Genomic DNA, 20,955 nt, shown 5'->3' on the forward strand with positions numbered 1-20,955 from the left:
CGCCCCAGCTCCTTACTGTGCAAAAATGTCACTGAAGCCTCCCAACTTTTCCAAGGGTAAAAGTTCTCATAGTGACCATAAGGTTAAGCCAGGTATGACGTCATGCTCCCCGCATGCGCGGTCAATGTTGGTTACAAGCCCTGGCCGCCATACAAAGAGAAAAGATGGGTTTGTTTCCAAATAGAGCGTTATAATTTAACACAGACACGTGCCTCCAGTGGCTCTGCCCTGCTGAACCTGGGGACAGCCTCTGAGGTCCCCAGGCTCCTCCTTCCCTGTGAGGATTCCAGCTTTCCCACCACAGCAGTGGCTCCTTGATGCGTGGTCACGCGGCTGGGCCACGTGGAGGTCAGAGGCCAACTTGCCAAAACTGGTTCTCTGCTTCCACTGTGTGGGTTTTGGGGATCAAACTCCAGTCATGAGGCTTGGCGACGGGTGCCCCAACACGCTAAGACGCCTCACCGGCTGCTTCTTCCTTTTCTTAGATGCCAGGGCGCAGTCTCCAGACGGGGTCTCTTCCAGATCCCAACACGTCCCAGCCCACGTGGCAGGCGGGGACCACTTCAGCGCTAGTCTGGTGCCAGGGCTTGAACTCCACTAATAAAGCGAGTCACCTTGGGAGGCCCTGGGAGTCGGGAAATGAACACAGACATTTGGCAGGGGGCAGGGCTCGGGGAGTACAATTCTTTACTCCCAATTCTGCACGACCTTGTCTGAGATAATGACAGCACCCAACAGTGAGGTGGTGGAGCACACCCGTCACCCCAGCGCTCGGGAGGTGTTAGCAGGGGCAGCGGCAGGAGTTCAAGGCCAGCCTCGGCTACACAGAGAGTTTGGGGTCAGCCTGGGCTACCTGACAGCGTCTCAGAAGTAGAAAAGAGGAGCAGAGGTTGGGACGGGCGACGGTCCCCAGGCCAGGTCAGATGCCGCCCTCGTCCAGCATCCTGCCAAGGCCATCGCAGATGCGGCGCAGGTGGCTCCGGTAGGGCTCCGCCGGGCCGTACAGCGCGGCCAGGAAGTCGCCGTTGGCAAAGTGGCCGAAGACGTGGTTGATGCGGCCGTGGGACTTGGCGGTGAGGTGCGGGCCGGTGGCCTGGTGCAGCAGGTCCCTGCACTCCAGCAGCCCCGCGGCCAGCACGCGCCGGTCGAAGGTGAAGTCCACCTGGTGGAAGCTGAGCGCGGTCATGGCCAGGCTGCGCACCCGGCCCCGGAACCGTCGCAGCTGGGCCAGCTCGTCGCCGCCCAGCTGACCCGCCCGGAGCAGCACGGCCAGCTTCACCGCCACCTTCACCAGGTTCTTCACCACCCTCTGCGCCTCCTTCCGGCTGCGGGTGAACTCCTTGGTGGCCTGGTACAGTTCGTCCAGGATCTCGCTGCTGGTGTCGTCCGCGAACACGGCCACCATGGCCTTGGAGGCCATCTTGCTGAGGACCTTCTTCTGGGCCTGCAGGGCCAGGCTCTTCGTGCTGAAGGTGTCCATGGGCCCTGCGGGATGACAGGTCAAAGCAATGCATGTGGAATGGTAAAATCTGGGCGGGGCTCAGCACCATCCCTACTCCCTGCCAGCCAGCAGGCTCTTTCCCAGAGTTGAGGCTCTGATGGTTGCCATCGATGTAAGAGCCGCCCAGAGGCCGAGCAGGCGTCAGCTCATCTCACTCCCTGGTTCCAGCAGTTCAAGCAGTACCCGAAACCACTGAGAGTTCTCATGCCTCTTTCCTAATAAACTCCTACACATCCCTCAAAGCCCTACCCCCAAACCCTTGCCTTTTTTCTTAACAAACTCCTACACACCTCCCAGTGCCCAGAACCCCCGACTCTCCTGTGCGGTACTCCCTCTGAGCCATACAGAGCTACATGGCTGCAACCTCCTGCCCCCTCACACCACAGAGGGAAGTCGGGGCTTGACCCCTGCTCTGCTGTGTTCTCGGGGACCCCTGGCCCCTCTGGGAGTGAGCAAACCCGGAAGAGCCAAGGGACACACAGAGGCCGGGTTGAGACCTGGCCCTCGGGCCTCGGTTTTTGCCCCAGGCCCTGGTCAGCCGTGCACCACCCACCCAGCCCGCTCATCCCCAGGTCCCTATAAAGCCTGCCTTTGTGTGAGCCCAGACCCCAGGCAGCCCCCGCTCTCTCCATCCTCTCCTTGGCCTTAGCGGTCAAGGCTGGCTCCATGGCTCCCCTGCCCCCAGCGGTCACCACCCCCGCCGTCCACCAGCCAGGGCCGGCCGGGACACGGCTGTTGACACAGAGCGCCCGCCATGTGAACCCATTTCGTCACTTCGGCCAACGCCATTCTGCAAAGAGCACAGCCGTCCTGAGTGGCCCAGGCGGGATGAATGCACAATGGTGGAATCTGTCCCCTCCAAGTCCCCTGGACCCGGGGGCCAGGCAGCAGGACAGGACGGTTGGCCCCAGTGGCCCCACAACTGAGTGCTCCAGCCTCCTCCCTGGTGTCTGAGGGCACCACATACTCCAGACCTGCCACCTCAGCACTCGGAGGTGGAGGCAGGGCGATCAGAAGTTCAAGGTCAGCCTCGGCTACACGGGGAGCTGGACCTACATAACCCTCTCCGAAAAACAGAGAAGAAAGAGAGAAAGAAGCTTTTTGTGCAGACCTACCAGAGGGACCTCCCCACCACCGGGGGCTGTTTCCTAATTGACACTGAACAAAGCGGGGCTCATGGAGAAACAAAGTCCGGAGTTCCTGTTGGCTTGGGGGCTGTGTGATGCCAAGGGGAGTGCTGACCCTCTCTGGGCCTTGCTTTTCCCCATGGACAAAGCCAAATTTGGACTCTGTGGCTCAGGAGTGAAGCTGAGAGTGTGGACGGACTTCCGGAAGACTAGCAGGGGCCGCCACCTGGGGCAGCCAGCTGCTGGCCTCCACTTCCTGTCCTGAAACCCATTGTCCTGACAGACCAGGATGGCTGCCATCCCAGGGGACAGGCCTTCCTGCCTAAGGGGCCTGTGTGCGGCCACGTGAGGCCTTCGGGCAGGGACTTTCCCAGGGACGAGGTGCTGTGGCCTTGGTCCCTGCCCACCCAGTGCCGTAGCACCCAGCCAAACAGCCCCCTCTACCCTCCAGAACTCAGTGGCAACACTTATTCAGTCACTCAACTGCCTAATGGGTATTTATGAAGCACCAGCTGTGTACCCAACACCAGGGGCCCAGAAGTGACCCAAGAGACCTTGCCTCTGCCTCCAGTTGCCTCCCAGCACCCCAGTTCTGTCATCTTCTGGTTATAACACGATTTGGGGACCATCTTGAGACTGGAGTTGAATTCACAGGCCACGTCACCCCCTCCATCCCTTAATTCATTTTTTTTCATGTATTTTTGCTTTTTTTTTTTTTTTTTTTTTTTTTCTTTTTTTCCAAGCTGGGTCTCATGTCACCCAGCCTGGCCTTTGACTCCTAATCCTCCTGCCTCAGCTTCCCCACCATGAGATGACAGGCATGCACCGACACCGACTGTGTCTGGCTGGAACCCTAAAATCACCCTGAAGAGGTCTCGTGAACCAGGGGGAGGAGGGAACCACCAGGAATCAATAAACAGTGAGGAAAAAGCAAAGACTGGGCCTGGAGGTAGGAAAGGCCAGAGCAAGGTCCCAGACCCCAGGACAGGAGGGACAGGTCAGAGGTAGGAAAGGCCAGAGCAAGGTCCCAGACCCCAGGACAGGAGGGACAGGTCAGAGGTAGGAAAGGCCAGAGCAAGGTCCCAGACCCCAGGACAGGAGGGACAGGTCAGAGGTAGGAAAGACCAGAGCAAGGTCCCAGACCCCAGGACAGGAGGGACAGGTCAGAGAGGGGACAGTAGTGGGAGGTGCTTGTACAAAGGCCCCACGGCAGAGCCACACTGGCCTTGGGCCCATTCAGGCCACCACAGCTCCTCGCCCTGTGGGGACAACAGTCCCAAGTACAAAATCAGAGCCCCACATTCTCTCCTGGGCCCTGGGCCACATCTTAGACTTGGCGGGTTTTTTAAGTTTTTGTTTTGTTTGAGACAAGGTCTCATTACTCATAGCCCAGGCTGGCCTCGAACTCACAGAGAGCCGCCTGCCTCCACCTCCCGAGTGCTGGGGTTAAAGGCGTGCACCACCACCCGGCCCACCTTAGACTTTTCGTCTGCCGCCAAACCCTACTTGAGTTTTGTACTCTGAACCCCGTCAATCACTGCAGCTCCCAGCAACCCACAACAGCCCCTAATATTCCCTTGTGGCCTCGGGCCACCTCAGGGGACCTTGACTTACACAAGGTTGGGTTACATCTTGGACTCTCCCCTGCGGTGGGGACAGGTGTGGCCCAGTGGCTGGCTCTGAACTCAGTGATCAATCGCAGCCCCTGCAACAAGGCCGAGCCACCGGGCATTTGCACAGCTGTCGTGGCTTCCGAGAGGCCTTTCCGAGCATAAAGGTCCAGGCTCAGGAGTGCCTCCTTGACCCACTTCCTGCTTTTTCTTTTCCCCCAGTTTTTTCCTTGCTCGTCCTCTGGTTTTGCTTTTTGAGTCAAGGTGACCAGAAGCCCACTGTAGCTGTGAACTCCCAATCCCCCTGCCTCCACTTCCTGAGTGCTGGGATGATGGGCATGTGTGGTGTTAGGGGTGGCACAGTCTGTGGGTGCAGGAGGCAGGAGGGTGTGGTCCGCAGGTCACACCCCGCTAAGGCATACAGCTGGTGCCCAGTAAATGTGTATGCAATGACGAATTCCTGAATGCTAAGTGAAGAACTCTGGAGAGAGAGATGTGCAAGGACATGCGGGCCCCAGTGACTGGAGGTTCAAACCAGAGTGACACGTGTGTGATCATCATTGTTGTCCCCTGTCCCCTCAGCCCACCCAAGCACAGTCCAGGAAGCCTGCCAGTGGGCACGGAGCACCGTCACTTCCCAGGTACCTTGGTAGTCTTGGGGCCTTGGGACAGTGCAATACCCCGTCAAGTGGCCGAGTGGCCGAGTGGGTAAAGTCTTGCTGAAAACATGCAGACCTGAGTTCAAGTCCCTGTAGGAAAGCCAGTGGGGAAAGCCGAGCAGTGGTGGCGCACGCCTTTAATCCCAGCACTCAGGAGGCAGATGCAGGTGGATCTCTGTGAGTCTGAGGCCAGCCTGGTCTACAGAGTAAGTTCCAGGACAGCCAGGGCTACACAGAGAAACCCTGTCTCGAGAAAAAACAAAACAAAACAAAAACAACAACAACAACAACAACAAAAAACCCAAACCTAGGAGGGATGGTCTCACTGTAACCCCAAACTGGGGATCCCTGGCCCTCACAGAGCCCCAGGTTCAGTGCAACCCTGCCTCAGAGGACAGGGTGAGAATGTCTGGGGTCAGCTGAACTCCATTCTCCACAGATGCACACAGGTGGCCATGCCAGGATGAGCCCTGGGACCACGGTGTGCACCACAGAGCCCTCTGGGACTCACAAAATATTTCCCGTCACATCAAATTTCAATCAACAAACAAATGTGACCTGTGCTGCCCTTTCTGATATTCACTCGAAGGTACCACACACACCCCCACCTCAGAACCTCTTGGATGCCCTTTGGCTCCAAAGATGGCCACCCTGAGGCCAGGCAGTGGGTGACAGCGAGCCAGGCTCTTCCCACCCCAGCAGGAGGATGTCTGTGAGGTAGAGGCCAGCCTGGGCTACAGATGGAGTTCCAGGACACCCTGGGCTACACACAGTGACATCCCGTGCCCCAAATAAAATGCCTTCATTGCTTTCTGAAGTGATTGCAAATGCTAGGAGACGCCCTCCCCCGCCTCCCCCTGCTCATAACCCCGACTTGCCCGCGCCTCCATCTTGATTTTGTAAATGAAATTTGTCTGTCACACTCCACACACACTCATTTGCATACCCAGAGGTGGATGCAGGTGGATGGGCCCTTGTGTCTTGGCACAGCTGATACTAGAGTCTGGTGGTCAGTCCCCAGGCTCTGTCTCCACCACGGCCACAGTTGGCCACACAGTAACCAAGTCCAGGCTTCTGCAGAAGTCTGAGGATCCTTGTGGGATCCTCGAGGCCAGCATAGCCACACAAGACAGGTGAAGCTGGGAGGCTCCTGCGCCGTTTCTAACAGACTCAGGAGAGAGAGGACAAACTCGGGCACAGGCCACAGTCGGGCCATGGGGTGTCTGTGCTGGTGGCCACCGTTCTCAGTGCTGGGGACTAACGACCCCCACTTCCGCCTCTGCTGCACATGTGGAGGCCAAGATCAACACCTGAGTGTTCCTCAGTCACCCTGCACCCAGCCCTGCACCCAGCCCTGCACCCAGCCCTGCACCCAGCCCTGCACCCAGCCCTGCACCCAGCCCTGCATCCAGTCCTGCACCCAGCCCTGGCCACCCAGCCCTGGCCACTGAGCCCCAGGGACACTCCTGTCCACATCCATAGCATGAGATTACAGTTGCGCCTCCTCAGTCCTGGCTTTTGTGTGGGATTCCGGAGGTTTGAACTCAGGTCCTCACGCTTGGACAGGAAACACTACCTGAGCGTCACCCTCAGCCCTGACATTGGCTTTTTTGGTTTTTATTTTTCTTTTGGTTTTTATTTCTCCCCCACTCCTTGTTTTGTTTTGAGACAGGGTCTCTCTATGTACCCCAGGCTGGCCTTGAACTCACAGAGATCCCCTTGCCTCTGCTCCTGAGTACTGGGATTAAAGGCGTGCACCATCACACCCTACCTAAATAACAGCTTCATTGAAACCGCATTCGCATGCCATAAAGTGCACACACACACACACACACACACACACACACACACACATTTACTTATTTTGGTTTTCGTATATATTTACTTATTTTGGTTTCCGAGACAGGGCTTCTCTGTGTAGCTTTGGAGCCTGTCCTGGAACTCATACTGTAGACCAGGCTGGTCTCGAACTCACAGAGATCCGCCTGGCTCTGCCTCCCAAGTGCTGGGATTAAAGACGTGCGCCACCACCGCCCGGCTTATGTTTTGTTTTTTTGAGACAAAGTCTCATGTAGCACAGGCTGCCCCCCCCACACACACACACTATATATATAAAGCTGATCTTGAACTCCTGATCCTCCCGCCTACACGTCCCCAGCTTGGCTGACAGACCTGTGCGACCCACCTGACGGCTTTCTTTCTTTATAACACAATTTACATTCTGTTGATGTGGCCGTGGATAAAGGTGCTTGCTGCCAAGTCCTACAACCTGAGTTCGATCCTGAGACCCACACAGTGGGGAGAGAACCGACTCCCACAAGTCATCCTCTGGCCTCCAACACACAGTAAACAAATGCAATAAATAATAAATATAACACGATTTACTTAGCTGGAAGCACTCACTCCTTGACTTTTAATCTGGGTTTAACAACCAGATGGCAAAATTCCCGAAACCCAGCAGTAGCTCTCATGAGGCCCAAGCTGCCGCCCGCCTCTGGGCAGCCCCCGGCCTCATGAATTCTTTATGTCCCACACGCAGCACATCCATAATTGATGTCGCCAAGCCCGCCATCCTCCCTCTCCGCCCTGGCTGACTGTCCCAGGGGTGGCTGGGCCAAGGCCCCTGTCACCCAGGGCCCCAGAAGTCTCTGTCCCAATGCAGTCGCCTGCTGGGGACTTTGCCTGCAAACAGCACCCTTAACACCAGGACTGGGACTCACCCCCCCCCCCCCGCACCCCTGTTCCCCCCCACCCCCGGCATTGGCCTTCTGAGAAATCAGGGAGGAGGAGGTTCCCCTGACGGGGAAGACACTGGGCGTTCTCAAACAGGGTCCCCACAATGATGCTGCCCCATGAATGGGTGGGGAGGGCTGGGAGGCAAGACGGACCTGTACTGAAGCGGCGAGTTGTTGAGGGGCCGGAAATGTGGCTCAGCAGGTTAAAGGTGCTTGCTGTCAAGTCAGACAACCCGAGTTCGAGCCCTGGACCCACTCGGTGGAAGGAGGGCCAGTTGTCTGCTCCATGTGCACAAAAAGGAATAAATTAATATATTTTTAAGAGGCTGTCACACAGCCACAGGGGGCATGGATTTCTGATTCAGTTTCCACACATGGCCTCTTTAGGGACTGAGTTTGAGATAGGGTCTCACTCTGTAGCCCAGGCTAACTTTGGATTTACCGTCATCCTCCTGCCTCAGCTTCCTAGGTACATTCCACCACACCCAGCATCCACACAAGGTTTTAACAAGAAGGGGAGTGTGAAGGTCATGGGTGTGTGCATGCAGCCCCAGGATGTACCAGCTCCCTCCGTTCTCGGCACTCCACAGCTTCCATCCTGCTTCCTCTCACCCTCGCCAGGATCCCTGAAATGCCAGAGGCCCCTGTAGGCACTGAGTCAGTTCCCTCTCTCTGCCCATAGCCCTCCACGGCTCCCACCTCCCACACTGTTGGAGCCCAAGTCCTGAGACCTCCCTTCTCCCTCTGCTCCAACCACAGGCTCCTTCATGCTCCTGCACAGGGCACACCAGACTCCATCCGGCCCCAGGGCCTTTGCACATGCTGATCCCCTCCTTACAAGTCTCTTACCCCAGGTTGCTATGTGGCTGATCCCTCCTCTCTATGAACACCCAGCTCTCCCGTCCCTTTCTCATCTTATGGTTACAGTTGTAACTCAGGACAGAGTCCATCTCTTTCAAGTGTGAGGCAAGAGAGGGTGGGCACCGGGCCAGCTCTGGTCACTGCTGTGTTCCATTAGGCACCATACTTGACACTTGACTTCCCCTCAGTGTTCAGGAACTGTTTATCAAATGACTAAGTCACCTCTCATGGTTATGGCAAAAGGAGAAACTGAGGCTGTGGCCGGGGAGCTGACAGATAGTCACAGAGCAACACTAAATCAGAACTGGGATATGAATCCAGCCCCTAACAAGGAGTTCATCTCACTGTAGCCTCCGCCCTACCCACTCCCCCAGACTCACTCCAAAACTGGAGGAGCCTACTGATCCAGTCTGGGAATCTTCCAGAAGCTGTGTGCACTTCCATGGTACCTTTGATCGGCCTTTGGTCAGGGCTGCAGACACCTCCAGCCCACAGAACACCCTCTGGAGGTCCTCGATGGCCTCAGCCACTTTCCACATGGGGAAACAGAGGCTCAGGGACTCAGAGTGACCTTGCAGTGGGGCGATGCTGGGGTACTAGGAGAGTGGGTTTGCTGGGTCCCTGCATCAACCCTCAGCCTCCTTAAGTCTCCGGTAAGCCCTGGGTGGCACCTGACTCGGCAGGTGGCATGTCCCCCTGTGGCCACGACTATTTGGCCTCCAGCTATGCTGAGTCCCCCTCACACTGAGTCATTAAACAGACTTTTGTGGGCTGGGTCCTAGCTTACCCAGGGCTCAGAGGGTAAACTGAGAAACAAGTCTCATGTCCCTGCACCCTCAGGACCCACCAGTCATGCATCCCAGGACTCCCAGCCCTGGCCCAGTACAGGTGCTCAGTGCCAGCACTCTTTGTTCTGACACAGTATAGTCCCCACGGCCCCACCCCGTCCCTCCCAGCCACCCACGGCCTAGGTGCGGCCCAGATCATGAACTTGTTATGTTTCAAAGTTGGCGCCTGTGTTGCTCAGCCGTGGCCGTAGAGGGCATGTGCAAAGGTCCTGAGGCTGGACATTCCACGTGGGTAAGGGGCAAGCACGTTGAAGTCCCAGGACAGAAAAACAGGAAGTTTGGCACACAAAGCCCACATTCCTGTTTTCCTTTCTTTCTTCTTTGGTTATTGTTTGACACAGGATCTCACTCATGACTGGCCTGGAACTCACTATGCAGAACTGGCCTCAAACTCACAGACATCCACCTGCCTCTGTTTCAAGCACTGGGATGAAAGCCACACACCCCAACCCCTGGTTTACGTGGCAATGGGGCTGGAACCCAGGGCCTCCGGACCGATAGGTGAGCACTCTATCCACTTTGTTTTAGACATGGCCGCACTGTATAGCCCACCCTGGCTCTGCCTCTGGTGTTTTGTCTTTGCTTTTAATCCTCCCAGAAGCCTCTAGCCCCAGGGAGTCCTGAAACAACCATCCCAAGTCACAGACGGGGAAACTGAGGCTTATAATTAAGTTACTTGTTCAAGGGAGTCAGGCTTGTGTGAGCCATGTCCTGACCCCAAGGGAGGTTTCCACAGGCTCCACAGCCTGGAGCTGGGGAAGTGACCCAGGAGCCTGTGTACAGCTCGACCCTCACCCTGTCCCTCTCCAGACTGGCTGCTCACAAAGGTAAGAAGCCACATTCTAGTTCCCTCTGTCTCCACCTCCTTGGCCAACCACAGGCTACTTTCTGGGCCTCAGTTTACCCTCCAGGCCACCACTGAAAGAGCCAGGAGGCCACAGACCTGGGTCAGGTCACCTGCCAATTATGTGGGGGGACTGTCCCAGTTCCCAGCTGATAAAACCGAGTCCAAGCCCTCAGGGCGATGGGAAGTTCCCAGTCTGGATGACAGGGCTCAGGTGGGGTCCCTGTACCAGCCAGAGCCACAGTGGGGTCCAGCCAGCCACCGCCGGGAATACCCAGACCATTTTGGAGTCAGGCTACACAGCTGTACAGGGCCAGGTCCATCAAAGTCCCTCATGAGGGCGGATGCTAGGACCACTACCGTAGCCCACAGCAGTCTGCTCACACAGCCAGGTACAGGTATAGAGGGAAACTGAGGCCGGGATGCACATAGGGCGATGTGGGGATAGGAGGGGACGGGAAGGACCCAGGATGGGCGGGTGTGGGACCCTGATCGCTCACCTGCTCCTCAGGATCCGTCTGGCCGTCACTTTTGTGCAGGAGCCTCTTTGGGGCTGGAGGCGCTGGCGGGTGGATCTGAGCGGAGGCTGGGTAGAAGGCCACGCCCCCATATAGCCACGCCCCTACCCAGGACAGGCCACGCCCCCCGCAGACGCTCACTGGCTCAGCAAATGGTAGCGCACGGGCGGTGTACGAAGGGACCAATAGCAGCAGGTCTCTGCCGCGGAGGGAGGGTGTGGCGGGGGCGTGGCCTGTGGCCGGGGGATTCCTCCGGAATACAGCGGCGCCCGACGCCGGACGCCCAGGCGAGGGCGGCGCAGGGGGTTCCGTGGCGGGAACTGTGGGGGGGAGGTGGAGAGGAAGGAGGAGACTGGGGCAGAGAAAATTGGGTGCATGTGCACCCCGACAGAGATCCGAGAGGACAAAGCAAAGAAACACGCCCCCGTGAAGCACCAAGAGGCACATGGACCCCTCCGGGCCAGCCTCAGTTTACCCACTGAGTAGTTAGGCTGCCACCTGGGACCCCCATGACAAATGCACCCCGACATTTGTCTTGGGACGATCTTTGGGGCTCATGAGTCTTGTGAAGAACCCCCTTCGGTGGGTGTCGCTGGGGTGAGGGTAAAGGGGACACTCCGATGGCCTCTCCTGGGGGCGGGGCGGGGCCAGCTGTTTCCCAGGAGGACGCAGCTGTGAGTCCTGGGAACTCAACCTGGGAGTGGCTCCCACACCCCCACCACCTCCCCACTCGCCCCCGACACCCCCACCCTGCCCCGAAACCCCCACTCCCGGTCTGCACTTCCTGTGCCTGGATGGTCCAGTCACAGCACCTGGGAGGCCTCAGCGCCATCGCCCTCTCCAGGAAGCCCCGCAGATGTTTGCTGACTGCATCCTGACCTCCCCTGGCACGGGCCTTAAGACACAAAAATAAATCCAGTCTTTATATTATGAGAGATAGAAACTGAGCCCCAGAGAGGGCAAGCGACTTGCCTGGAGCAGCACAGACCCAAGTGCCCCCCCCCCCATTTCAGATTGTCTGTGCTATCCCATGTGTGGGGCCAGGAACTTGCGTTCAGTAGCCATCCGGGCTCTGCAGGGCTCTAAGCATCGTCCACGGCCTCCACTGACTCCCTGCCGGGAGCTCCCCCTTTATGACAGCCACATACAACCCCAGACGTGACTCCGTGTCCCCAGCAGAGACCACTGCTCTAGATTTTCATACGCCGGACCTCCAAGCACGAGCCAGGATAGCTGGTCGGGGGAGGGTGGACGCTGAAGCAGGTGTTTGGCACCTAGTTGCCAGAGATTTAGCGGGTCTGGGAAACCCACAGACGGCATGGGTATGACAAAGCGGGGCTCAAACTGTGCTGGCTGGGGGGTGTGGCTCGGGTGGAGCGAATGAGGGGCTGGGGGCGTGGTCAGGGTGGAGCCCCGCCTAGAATCACCCAGTGGGGACTGGGGGCGTAGTCAGGGTGGAGCCCCTGCCTGGAATCTCCTAGGGAGGAGCGGAGGGTGTTGGCTCAGGGGTGGAGTGTCTACCTAGCATGCAGGAAGCCCCAGGTCCATACCCAGATTAGTAATAATAATAATAATAATAATAATAATAATAATAACAACAACAACGACAATAATAATAATAAAAACAACTTACAAATTGTCCGTGAGGATGAGGACACCGCTGAGGGGAGGGGATGTAAAATGGCGATAACCTTTGGAAAACAGTTTGAAATTTCGAAAGCTAACGGAAGATCTCCATGGCCCAGGCATTCCCCACCTAGGTACACACTCAAGTAGAAAACACAGATTCACAGATTCTGATGTGTGTGTAGGCAGTTTTAATTGAATTATTCACATGAGCCATAGGATGGACGCAACCTTCCATCAGTGGGGAGATAAAAAGATGAGATGTGCTCCACACGTATAAAGGAATATTACTCAGCCTGGAAGAGGGACGTCATTCAGACACCTGCTCCACCAAGGATAGAAGTCCAACACGTGATATTCAGCGACATGAGCCAGGCACAGAAGGAGACTCCTGGCAGGGTCCTCCTCCCAGGAGTTCCCAGCATTAATCAGAGCCACAGAGACAGACATGGGGTGGTGGGCGCCGGGGCGGGGGGGGGGGAGGGCTGGGGAGAGGATGAAGTTAGTGTTTGGAGCTTCAGAGCGCAGAGGTGAAAGGTTGGGGATTCAGAAAGGATCCGGGCTCAGCTTGGAATGGGGAGCATAGAGATGAAAAGATTAGCTCGGAAGAGGGCTCCGCCGGAGCTGGGAGCTGCAGGCCATGAAATCTCGGCTGCTTGGAAGGTCTCACCTCCTGGGTCCCGGTCCCGGGTCAGGGCTGCGGAGATTCCCGCCTCCCAGCAGGAGGCGCACTCTGCACACGTCCCGGAGCTCTGGGCACCAGAGTGGGCGGGGTCTGCACGCGGAGGAGGGGTCTCGGGGCCACGTCACTCCAGACTCGGCACCACCCGCTCCCCAGCACCCCGACGGACCGCCCTGCACCCCTCCGGGCTGTGTGACCCCGATCGAGCGGACCCCTTTCCCTGGGCCTCTCTCTCCTGGGCCCTGAGCGACGAGCCAGAGTGGGGACAAGGTTGGGACAGCATGTGAGGCAGGGTCCCCAGAGTCCCCCCCACGCTGGAATGCTGCATTGGGATGTAGCCCCTGGTTCTCAGAGCTCCCTCACTCAGCCTGTCTGGCTCAGCGAGTGACACCCACACATCAGGATCCATCTGTCCCCAGGCACTGGGAACGACCCTACAAGGGAGGGGTGGGGGAGCAGGAGGGGAGCCTTGCTGGGGTCCCCCACTGTGAGCCTGGCCGGGGGTTCCCAGGACACTGCACGCGGCTCCTGTTCCCTCCCTAGGGTCTCGGGTGAGGCTGTCTGCCCAGCTGGCCGCACCACCAGCCAGCAGGAGCCACTGTCACAGTCGCCAGCCCACAGGCTGCGTGTGGGAGGAGACGGCTGGCGGGAAAATGACAGGTGTGAGCGGGAAGTGGGGTGTGCACGCCTCGGGGTGCTGTCCAGGCTCTGTCTCTGAGGGTGCTGACTCCCCACCACCTTGGACTGGGCAAGATCAAAGGCCGAGATTCCTGAGACTTTTCGAATAGGGCGGAGATGGGCTCAGCGATGTAGTGTGGGCAGGGCAGGCACAGGCCCTGGGTTCCATCCCCAGCGCCTGTCATCAGGCTCTGGGGCGGTGGAGGCAGAAGAATCAGGAGTTCAAAGTCTCCAATATATAGTGAAGTAGTCGCTAGCCTGGGCTACATGAGATCTTATCTCAAAAATAAAAGAAAACAAACCTCTAAGGATATGGGCAAAATTGTCACCTCTGTGTGTGTTTCCTTCCTTCCTTCCTTCCTTCCTTCCTTCCTTCCTTCCTTCCTTCCTTCCTTCCTTCCTTCCTTCCTTTATTGATAGGGTCTCTGTAGCCCAGGCTAGCCTCACACTTGCTATGTAGCTGAGGATGACCTTGAACTCCTGCTTCTCTCCGGTTCTGAGATGGGAGTCACAGTACCACCTCACCCGCTTTACCCCATTCATCCTGTGTATCCCCATATGGCTTCAAACTCTTCATTCCCCTGTCTCAGTTTCTGGAATCAGACTGTGGGAACACAGCTGATCTGACCACTCTCCCTTGTCCCTGTTGGTTTGGCACACAGTAGGCACCCACTAAATGCTTACTAACCAATCAAATGGGGTTTCTGTTCAGAATGAGCCATACAGCAGGTGGGAATTAATTCAAACTTAGGACCACAGGACCCATCACATCCAGAGACATGCCTGAGTCCTCCCATCCTCTCCTAGTCTGAGTCCCGGGTCACTGTCATCGTGTCCTCAGAGGTCCTGGGGTGTCAGTGGCTTCCCAGGGGAGATTGAGGGCCTGGCAACTGAGGAGGGCTGCATGTGAGGACCCCCACCTCGGTGAAGCCTGGGTCCTGTTCCGCTCCTGGATCTCAGAAGGCACAAAGAAAGGAACCTGTGTGCACGTTGTCCCTATGGGTGACATCACCGGGGCTGCAGCTGGCCTCATCTTCCCACCTCATCGAGGTGTGTAAACAGCAGGGCAAACTGATAAAGGGGTCACCCAGAGGCCCCACACTGCTCAGAATCTGGGGCAATAAACATTAGCTAATGCTTGGCATTGGTGCCTGGGCAGCCTGAGGAGTCTTGCCGTGATGGCGTCCCTCCAGCAGGTAAGGAAAGTGAGTCCAGAGATGATGTTCACCTCCCCTGAGCTGCATAGCATCCGACAGAGACCAGGCAGGCTAGGTCTGCCCTGAGCAAGCCTGCATCTCAGTGTGCATACCACAGCCTCACCTCCTTCTCGCCCAGTCAAGCCAAGACCTCGCTGCAGCCCGCCTCCCTCTCCCGCTCTGTCCCATCACCAGGACTGTCCTGTGGGCTGTGCCCTCTGCCCCAGGGCCTTTCACACGCATGCTGTTCCCTGTGCCTGCAACACGAGTCCCTCAAGATGGTCATAGACATCTTTTCATTTTGTCTGGCATTGAGGAAGGAGCTGTGTGGCGTGTGGGGTGGGGTGGGGGGAAAAATCTTGTCTGACCTATTGGGTGTAGGTCATGCAGAATTCTTCCTTCACCAGGCCTCAGTTTCCCCCTCTTCAAAGTAGGTAACGTTTCTCAAATGTCTGTTACTATTTCAAAGGTCAGTCAGTGAATATTTTGGGAGTTGGGGCTGGGTTTCTCAGCCCACAAGAGGCTCTGGGTGCAGTCCCCAGCACCACAAAAACCAGGTGTAGAAACGCACACCTGTCACTCCAGCACTGGGGAGGCAGCGGCAAGAGGGTCAGATGTTTAAGGATATCCAGGGCTACATAGTGAGTCCCATGCCAGCCTTGGCTGGGCAGGGCCGTGTATGAAACAACAAAGGACTAACCAGAAAGTACAGCTACAAGGTGGGTGTCCATGACACCCAATGGAACAGTTCCAAGGACTCTGTTCAAGTGACCACGCCCCTAGCCCCTCACTGGGGGATTCTAGGCAGAGACTCCACCCCTGACCACGCCCCAGCCCCCTCACTGGGGATTCTGGGCGGGGCTCCACCCTGACCACGCCCCCAGCCCCTCACTGGGGATTCTGGGCGGGGCTCCGCCCTGACCACGCCCCCAGCCCCTCACTGGGGATTCTAGGCGGGGCTCCACCATGACCACGCCCCCAGCCCCCTCACTGGAGATTCTGGGCGGGGCTCCACCCTGACCATGCTCCCAGCCCCAGGTTCTTGACCAAGGTGGAATCAGGGAGGTCTTTCTGTAGGAGGTGTTTTGGTTTCTGAGAGTTCTTTTTGTTTTGTCTTGTTATTTTGGATTTCCAAGACAGGGTTTTTCTATGTAGCTTTTGGAGCCTGTCCTAGAACTCACTCTGTAGACCAGGCTGGCCTCAAACTCACAGAGATCCCGAGTGCTGGGATTAAGGGTGTGCACTGAAAGAGTTTCTGCCCGGCTGAAAGAGTTCTTTATAGTCCATGCTGGTCTTGAATACACAGTCCTCCTGGCTCAGCTTCTTGGGTTCGCTGTTTACAGGTGTGTCCCACCGCACCCCATCTGGAGGGGAGTTCAGTCCTGACATTCTGAATGACTTGGCTCTGCCCATGTGTCCAATTGTTCACCAGGCATGGAAGCAAAGATGCCCTCGGGAGGTGACAATCTGGTACATAGCTGTTCCTAACCCTGGTGACCAGATCCTGGAAGTCCCCTGAGACTCACCCCATGGCTGAGTGCTCGCCTGTGCCTGGTCAGGCAGCAAGGATGATGTTAGCGATGTTAGCGGCTACCTCACTAGACCGTGTAGTCAGTGGCTCGGGCCACTCACACCCCCTCCCCCCACCCCTCCCCACCCCAGCTTCGCTGTGACAGGGCACAGGCTTTGGGAGCTGCTAGAGTCTACACGTGAATGATGTGCCCCAGGTCCTGCCATCTCCGAGCCCTAATGCCCCTCTCTGGCCTCCCTGAAGGAAGAGACACCTGGTCCCCACACCCCGTTTCACCAAGGGTGCGGCTGTGAGTCTCAGCAACTCTCCACTCTGTTTTTTAAATATAACTCTGTGCACATGGAGTCGGCACCGGGGGAAGAGAAGTTATAAAAACACAATTCTATTCTGTGTCGCCGGCAGTGGGGACAGGAGCTGGGAGAGAAGGGGGGCACGAGGGTGGGGGTGCAGGCTCAGGGCTCCGGAGGCTCTCCTGCCCTCCTCAGCAGCCCCTGAGTCACCCTCCCCTCGGCCCAGGAGCACCTCACCACTCTGTCTTCCTGTCCCGCCTCTGACAGCTCAGTCCCATGCAACTGTCACCGGGGTGGGTCTTCCTCCTTCGTCGGAGCCCCCAGCCTTTGCCCTCCATCCTGCCTTAAATCCTGCTCAAGAGAAGAGTCCCGAGTGCTAGACGGAATGTATCACCCCAGACTCAGACACTGAACACACACGCCTTCCCTTCCTCTCCCTTCGGCCTCCCCACACTCCTGTGCCAGGGCACTTGCAGAGACCCCAGGAGGTGGGGACTCTTGGATCCTTCTAGCACCTGCCTGCTTGCTCTCCAGAACCCACCGCTTTTGAGGATGTTTGACCCTCTGTGAAGTGAGGAGCTGAGGGTATAGACAGCCCGGCTGCCCAGGAACGGGATGCATGAAGGACTGTGCTCTGAGCCGCCGGTGGAATAGTATGCTGCCATTACAAATGAAAGAGGGATTTTGGTAAGATTGCTTATTGGTAAAGGTGTAACAACCATTCTTATAATTCCTGTCCACTTGTCACTGCTCCTCTGTCAATCAGGGGGCTCCCCTGAAGCCCAACATCTAAACATGTGACCCTCAATACCCACAGCTGCCACATAAGTCACTTGAGTGGGCCTGTGAGATGTGTCTCTCTAACCAATCTCCCATCCCTCAAAGCACCCAATGTCCAGGCCGTCATCACTACCCCTCACTCAGTTGACTCATCCCATGTCAACCTGCACCCAGATTCCCACCGCTCCCCCAAAGTGACCCATGCCCCATTAGCCGACAGAGCTTTCAAAAGGTGACTAAAATGCTTCCGCTCTCCTGCTCCAGAGCCTGGCAAGGCTCCATCTCCTGCCAGCTTTCCTGTTCCCTCTCCAGCCACTCGGGCCTCTGCCCCAGGCCACAGGGGAAGGTCCTAGGGCAAGATGGAGCCTGGTGTGTGAGAGGAGCATGCAGGTCTCCCTGTAGCTGGAACTGAGAGAGAAGGGTCTGGTCCTTGCAGGGGAGGCATTTGCCTTTGACCTTTTGTTTTGTTTGTTTGTTTAAATGCTTTCCAAGACATGGTTTCTCTGTGTAGCCCTGCCTGTCCTGGAACTCACTCTGTAGATCAGACTGACCTCGAACTCAGAGATCCACCTGCCTCTGCCTCCCGCCTTTGACATTTTAATGGAATGAGTCTTCCTTTCTTTCTTTCTTTCTTTCTTTCTTTCTTTCTTTCTTTCTTTCTTTCTTTCTTTCTTTCTTTCTTTCTTCCTTTCTTTCTCTCTCTCTCTCTCTCTCTCTCTCTCTCTCTCTCTCTCTCTCTCTCTCTTTCTTTCTTTCTTTCTTGAGTCAGGGTTTCTCTGTATTTTTGGAGCATGTCCTGGAACTCACTCTGTAGACCAGGCTGGCCTCCAACTCACAGAGATCCGCCTGCCTCTGCCTCCCGAGTGCTGGGATTAAAGACATGCGCCACCACTGCCCGGCTTGGAGTGAGTCTTTAACGTTAAGGTCTTTGGTCAGCCTCAGCTTCCTTGCTCTGGCCCTCACATCCCACCCTGTTTCAGGGCCAGGGTTGGGGATGAAGAACACTGTGGCTTCTCACTTCCAACCTCCCAGGCAGGGCTCTGTGTTTCTCTGAATTCATCAACTCCGACTTTGGTTTCCAAAGCCTGACTGCATGAATCCTGTCTGTGTCCAGGCCCCCACATGCAATCCCTGGTGAGTTTAGCCCAGTGAAATCACTGCTCACATCTGCTGCCCCATGGCCTCCCCAGGTCCCCCGTGGCTGTCTCAGGGAGCCCCCTTCCTTCCCTGCTCACTAGTGGTCTTGGGAGTCATATGTCTTAGATGTGGCCACAGAGAAGCTGCCTCAAAGCAATTTCAGGTCTGAGACTCTCAAGGAAACACCTCTCCACTATTGGGGATGTAGACGCCGGAGGAGTGCTATTTCGGGGTGCAGGGGCCATGCACCCTACATCCAAGAGAAACAATGTGTCCTGGGTCTTAACATCTGAATGCAGCCTACCTGTCTCAACACAGGCCTGTGTGGAGCCCCCCACCCCCGCATGTCTGGGATCCAGCTTAGATCAGCTAGGTGGTGAAGATGTCAGCTTTCAGAAGATCTTCCGGTGCACCTGGGACCCCAGGTGGGGACTGTGGCTGTCACAGGAGGGCCTCAAGGGGCAGGTGGTGAGGGTAGAGCAGAGACTCAGGCCAGGAGCAAAAGGGAAGGTGGAGGCAGTCTGGGACCCTCACGCTGTCCCTCTCCATCTGTCTGCCCTGCATCTGTTGGCTTGTGGCCCCCTCCTCCCTCTTCAGAGCCTGCAAGGAGGCTGTTCCCAATATCTTTCCTTCTTGTCCTTCTGGCACCCTCTGAGGACCCTGGGTGACAGATGAATGGCCGCCTCTCTCGCAACTGCAGCCTTGAGTGTCATTTGGTGGAAAAGGAATGTCACACATTTGTGTGGTTCCGAGACTGAACCCAGGGCCTCTTGAATGCGTGGCCACCGACTGAGTCACGTGTCTGGTCCCTTCTCCAGGGAGCCCACCGCTACACTTCCTCCTCATCCCATTGCTGCCCAGATAGCAAACCACAGCCTTGGTCGCTCACAGAGGAGACTTGGAATGCTTCTGTCTCCTCCATCCGTCACTGGAAACCTGGAGGGACCAGGGTAAGGCCGGCTGGAGGCTGCTGTTGTGCATGCCGTTGGCGTTCAATAAATGCACCTGGCTTCTGAGCCCGACACTTCAGAGGACAGGTAGTACTGGCCCGGCCTTGCAGGCAGGCGGAGGCACTGAGCCCCAGCGCTGCCCTCAACTTTTCCCAGCAGCTTTTCCCTCAGACATCAGGACCAGCACTAATTGATTGCCCAATCCCCAGGGGACTCTGTGCCCGAGGTCAGGAGCTGGCCCTGGGCCAACTCGAGTGTGGGAGGGGAGCAGGCTGCAGGAGCGGAAACCTGGCTCAGAGATGGTTGCCAGGCGGCCTTACCACCCCATTCACCGTGGGGACTCGGGTTTCCATAGACGCCTCCTTGCAAGTCAGGACCACCTGCCTGGCTGGCCACACACACACACACACACACACACACACACACACACACACACACACACACGTGCGCCCGCAGGTCCACGTGGACAGGCCAAGACTCAGTGTGGCTAGACTCAGGTACTCAAATGCTACCAGGTATGGAACTGCTGTGTGCCTCAGTTTTCCCATCTGTAAAATCCCTGGGATCATAAGACAGGCAATGAACAGCCTTTCTGTTGTTAACAGATCACATATATGAGGGGGACCCACAATGTTTAACTCGAGCAGTGCCCCAGCCCGTCAGTGGGGGATTCTAGGCGGGGCTCCACCATGACCACGCCCCCAGCCCCTCACTGGGGGATTCTAGGCAGGGCTCCGCCCTGACCACGCCCCAGCCCGTCAGTGGGGGATTCTAGGCAGGGCTCCACCATGACCACGCCCCCAGCCCCTCACTGGGGGATTCTAGGTGGGACTCCACCCTGACCACGCCCCCAGCCCTTCACTGGGGGATTGTAGGCGGGGCTCCACCATGACCACACCCCCAGCCCCTCACTGGGGGATTCTAGGCGGGGCTCCACCCTGACCACGCTCCCAGCCCTCTTACTTATCCTGATTATGCAGCTCTGGACTTGGAGTTGATCAGACACAGCCAGTACAGCCGATCTGCGGAACTCTGAGTTCATAAACGCCCCTGCCTCCCAAAATAAGGTGGAATAATAAAAATAATCATTTATTTTGCTGGGCGGTGGTGGCGCACGCCTTTAATCCTAGCACTCGGGAGGCAGAGCCAGGAGGATCTCTGTGAGTTCAAGGCCAGCCTGGTCTCCAAAGCGAGTTCCAGGAAAGGCGCAAAGCTACACAGAGAAACCCTGTCTCGAAAAACCAAAATAAATAAATAAATAAATAATAAAAATAAAAATAATCATTTTTTTTACACGAGGTCTTACTATGTAGACCAGGCTGGCCAGAAACACACTGAGATCCACCTGCCCCTGCATCCTGAAATTAAATTCTTTTTTAAAA

At 56.8% G+C, this 20,955-nt stretch overlaps 1 protein-coding gene across 1 annotated transcript; it reads right to left on the minus strand.

The window, feature by feature from the left end:
* Positions 1–189: 189 nt before the first annotated feature.
* On the minus strand, positions 190–10,758 carry Tnfaip8l1 (TNF alpha induced protein 8 like 1). Its single transcript, XM_059252084.1, has 2 exons — positions 10,686–10,758; positions 190–1,485 (listed from the first exon to the last, which is right to left on the minus strand). The coding sequence occupies exon 2, from the start codon at positions 1,478–1,480 to the stop codon at positions 920–922; it is 561 nt and encodes a 186-aa protein (XP_059108067.1). The 5' UTR covers positions 1,481–1,485; positions 10,686–10,758; the 3' UTR covers positions 190–919.
* Positions 10,759–20,955: the final 10,197 nt, after the last annotated feature.

This window comes from Peromyscus eremicus, unplaced genomic scaffold (genome assembly GCF_949786415.1).
Source record: "Peromyscus eremicus unplaced genomic scaffold, PerEre_H2_v1 PerEre#2#chr22_unloc_1, whole genome shotgun sequence".
In the NCBI taxonomy this organism is placed as follows: domain Eukaryota; kingdom Metazoa; phylum Chordata; class Mammalia; order Rodentia; family Cricetidae; genus Peromyscus; species Peromyscus eremicus.

What these genes read in the sequence shown, in the direction of transcription:
- Tnfaip8l1 (XM_059252084.1), bottom strand. Translation starts at nt 1,480, where the DNA reads ATGGACACCTTCAGCACGAAGAGCCTGGCCCTGCAGGCCCAGAAGAAG.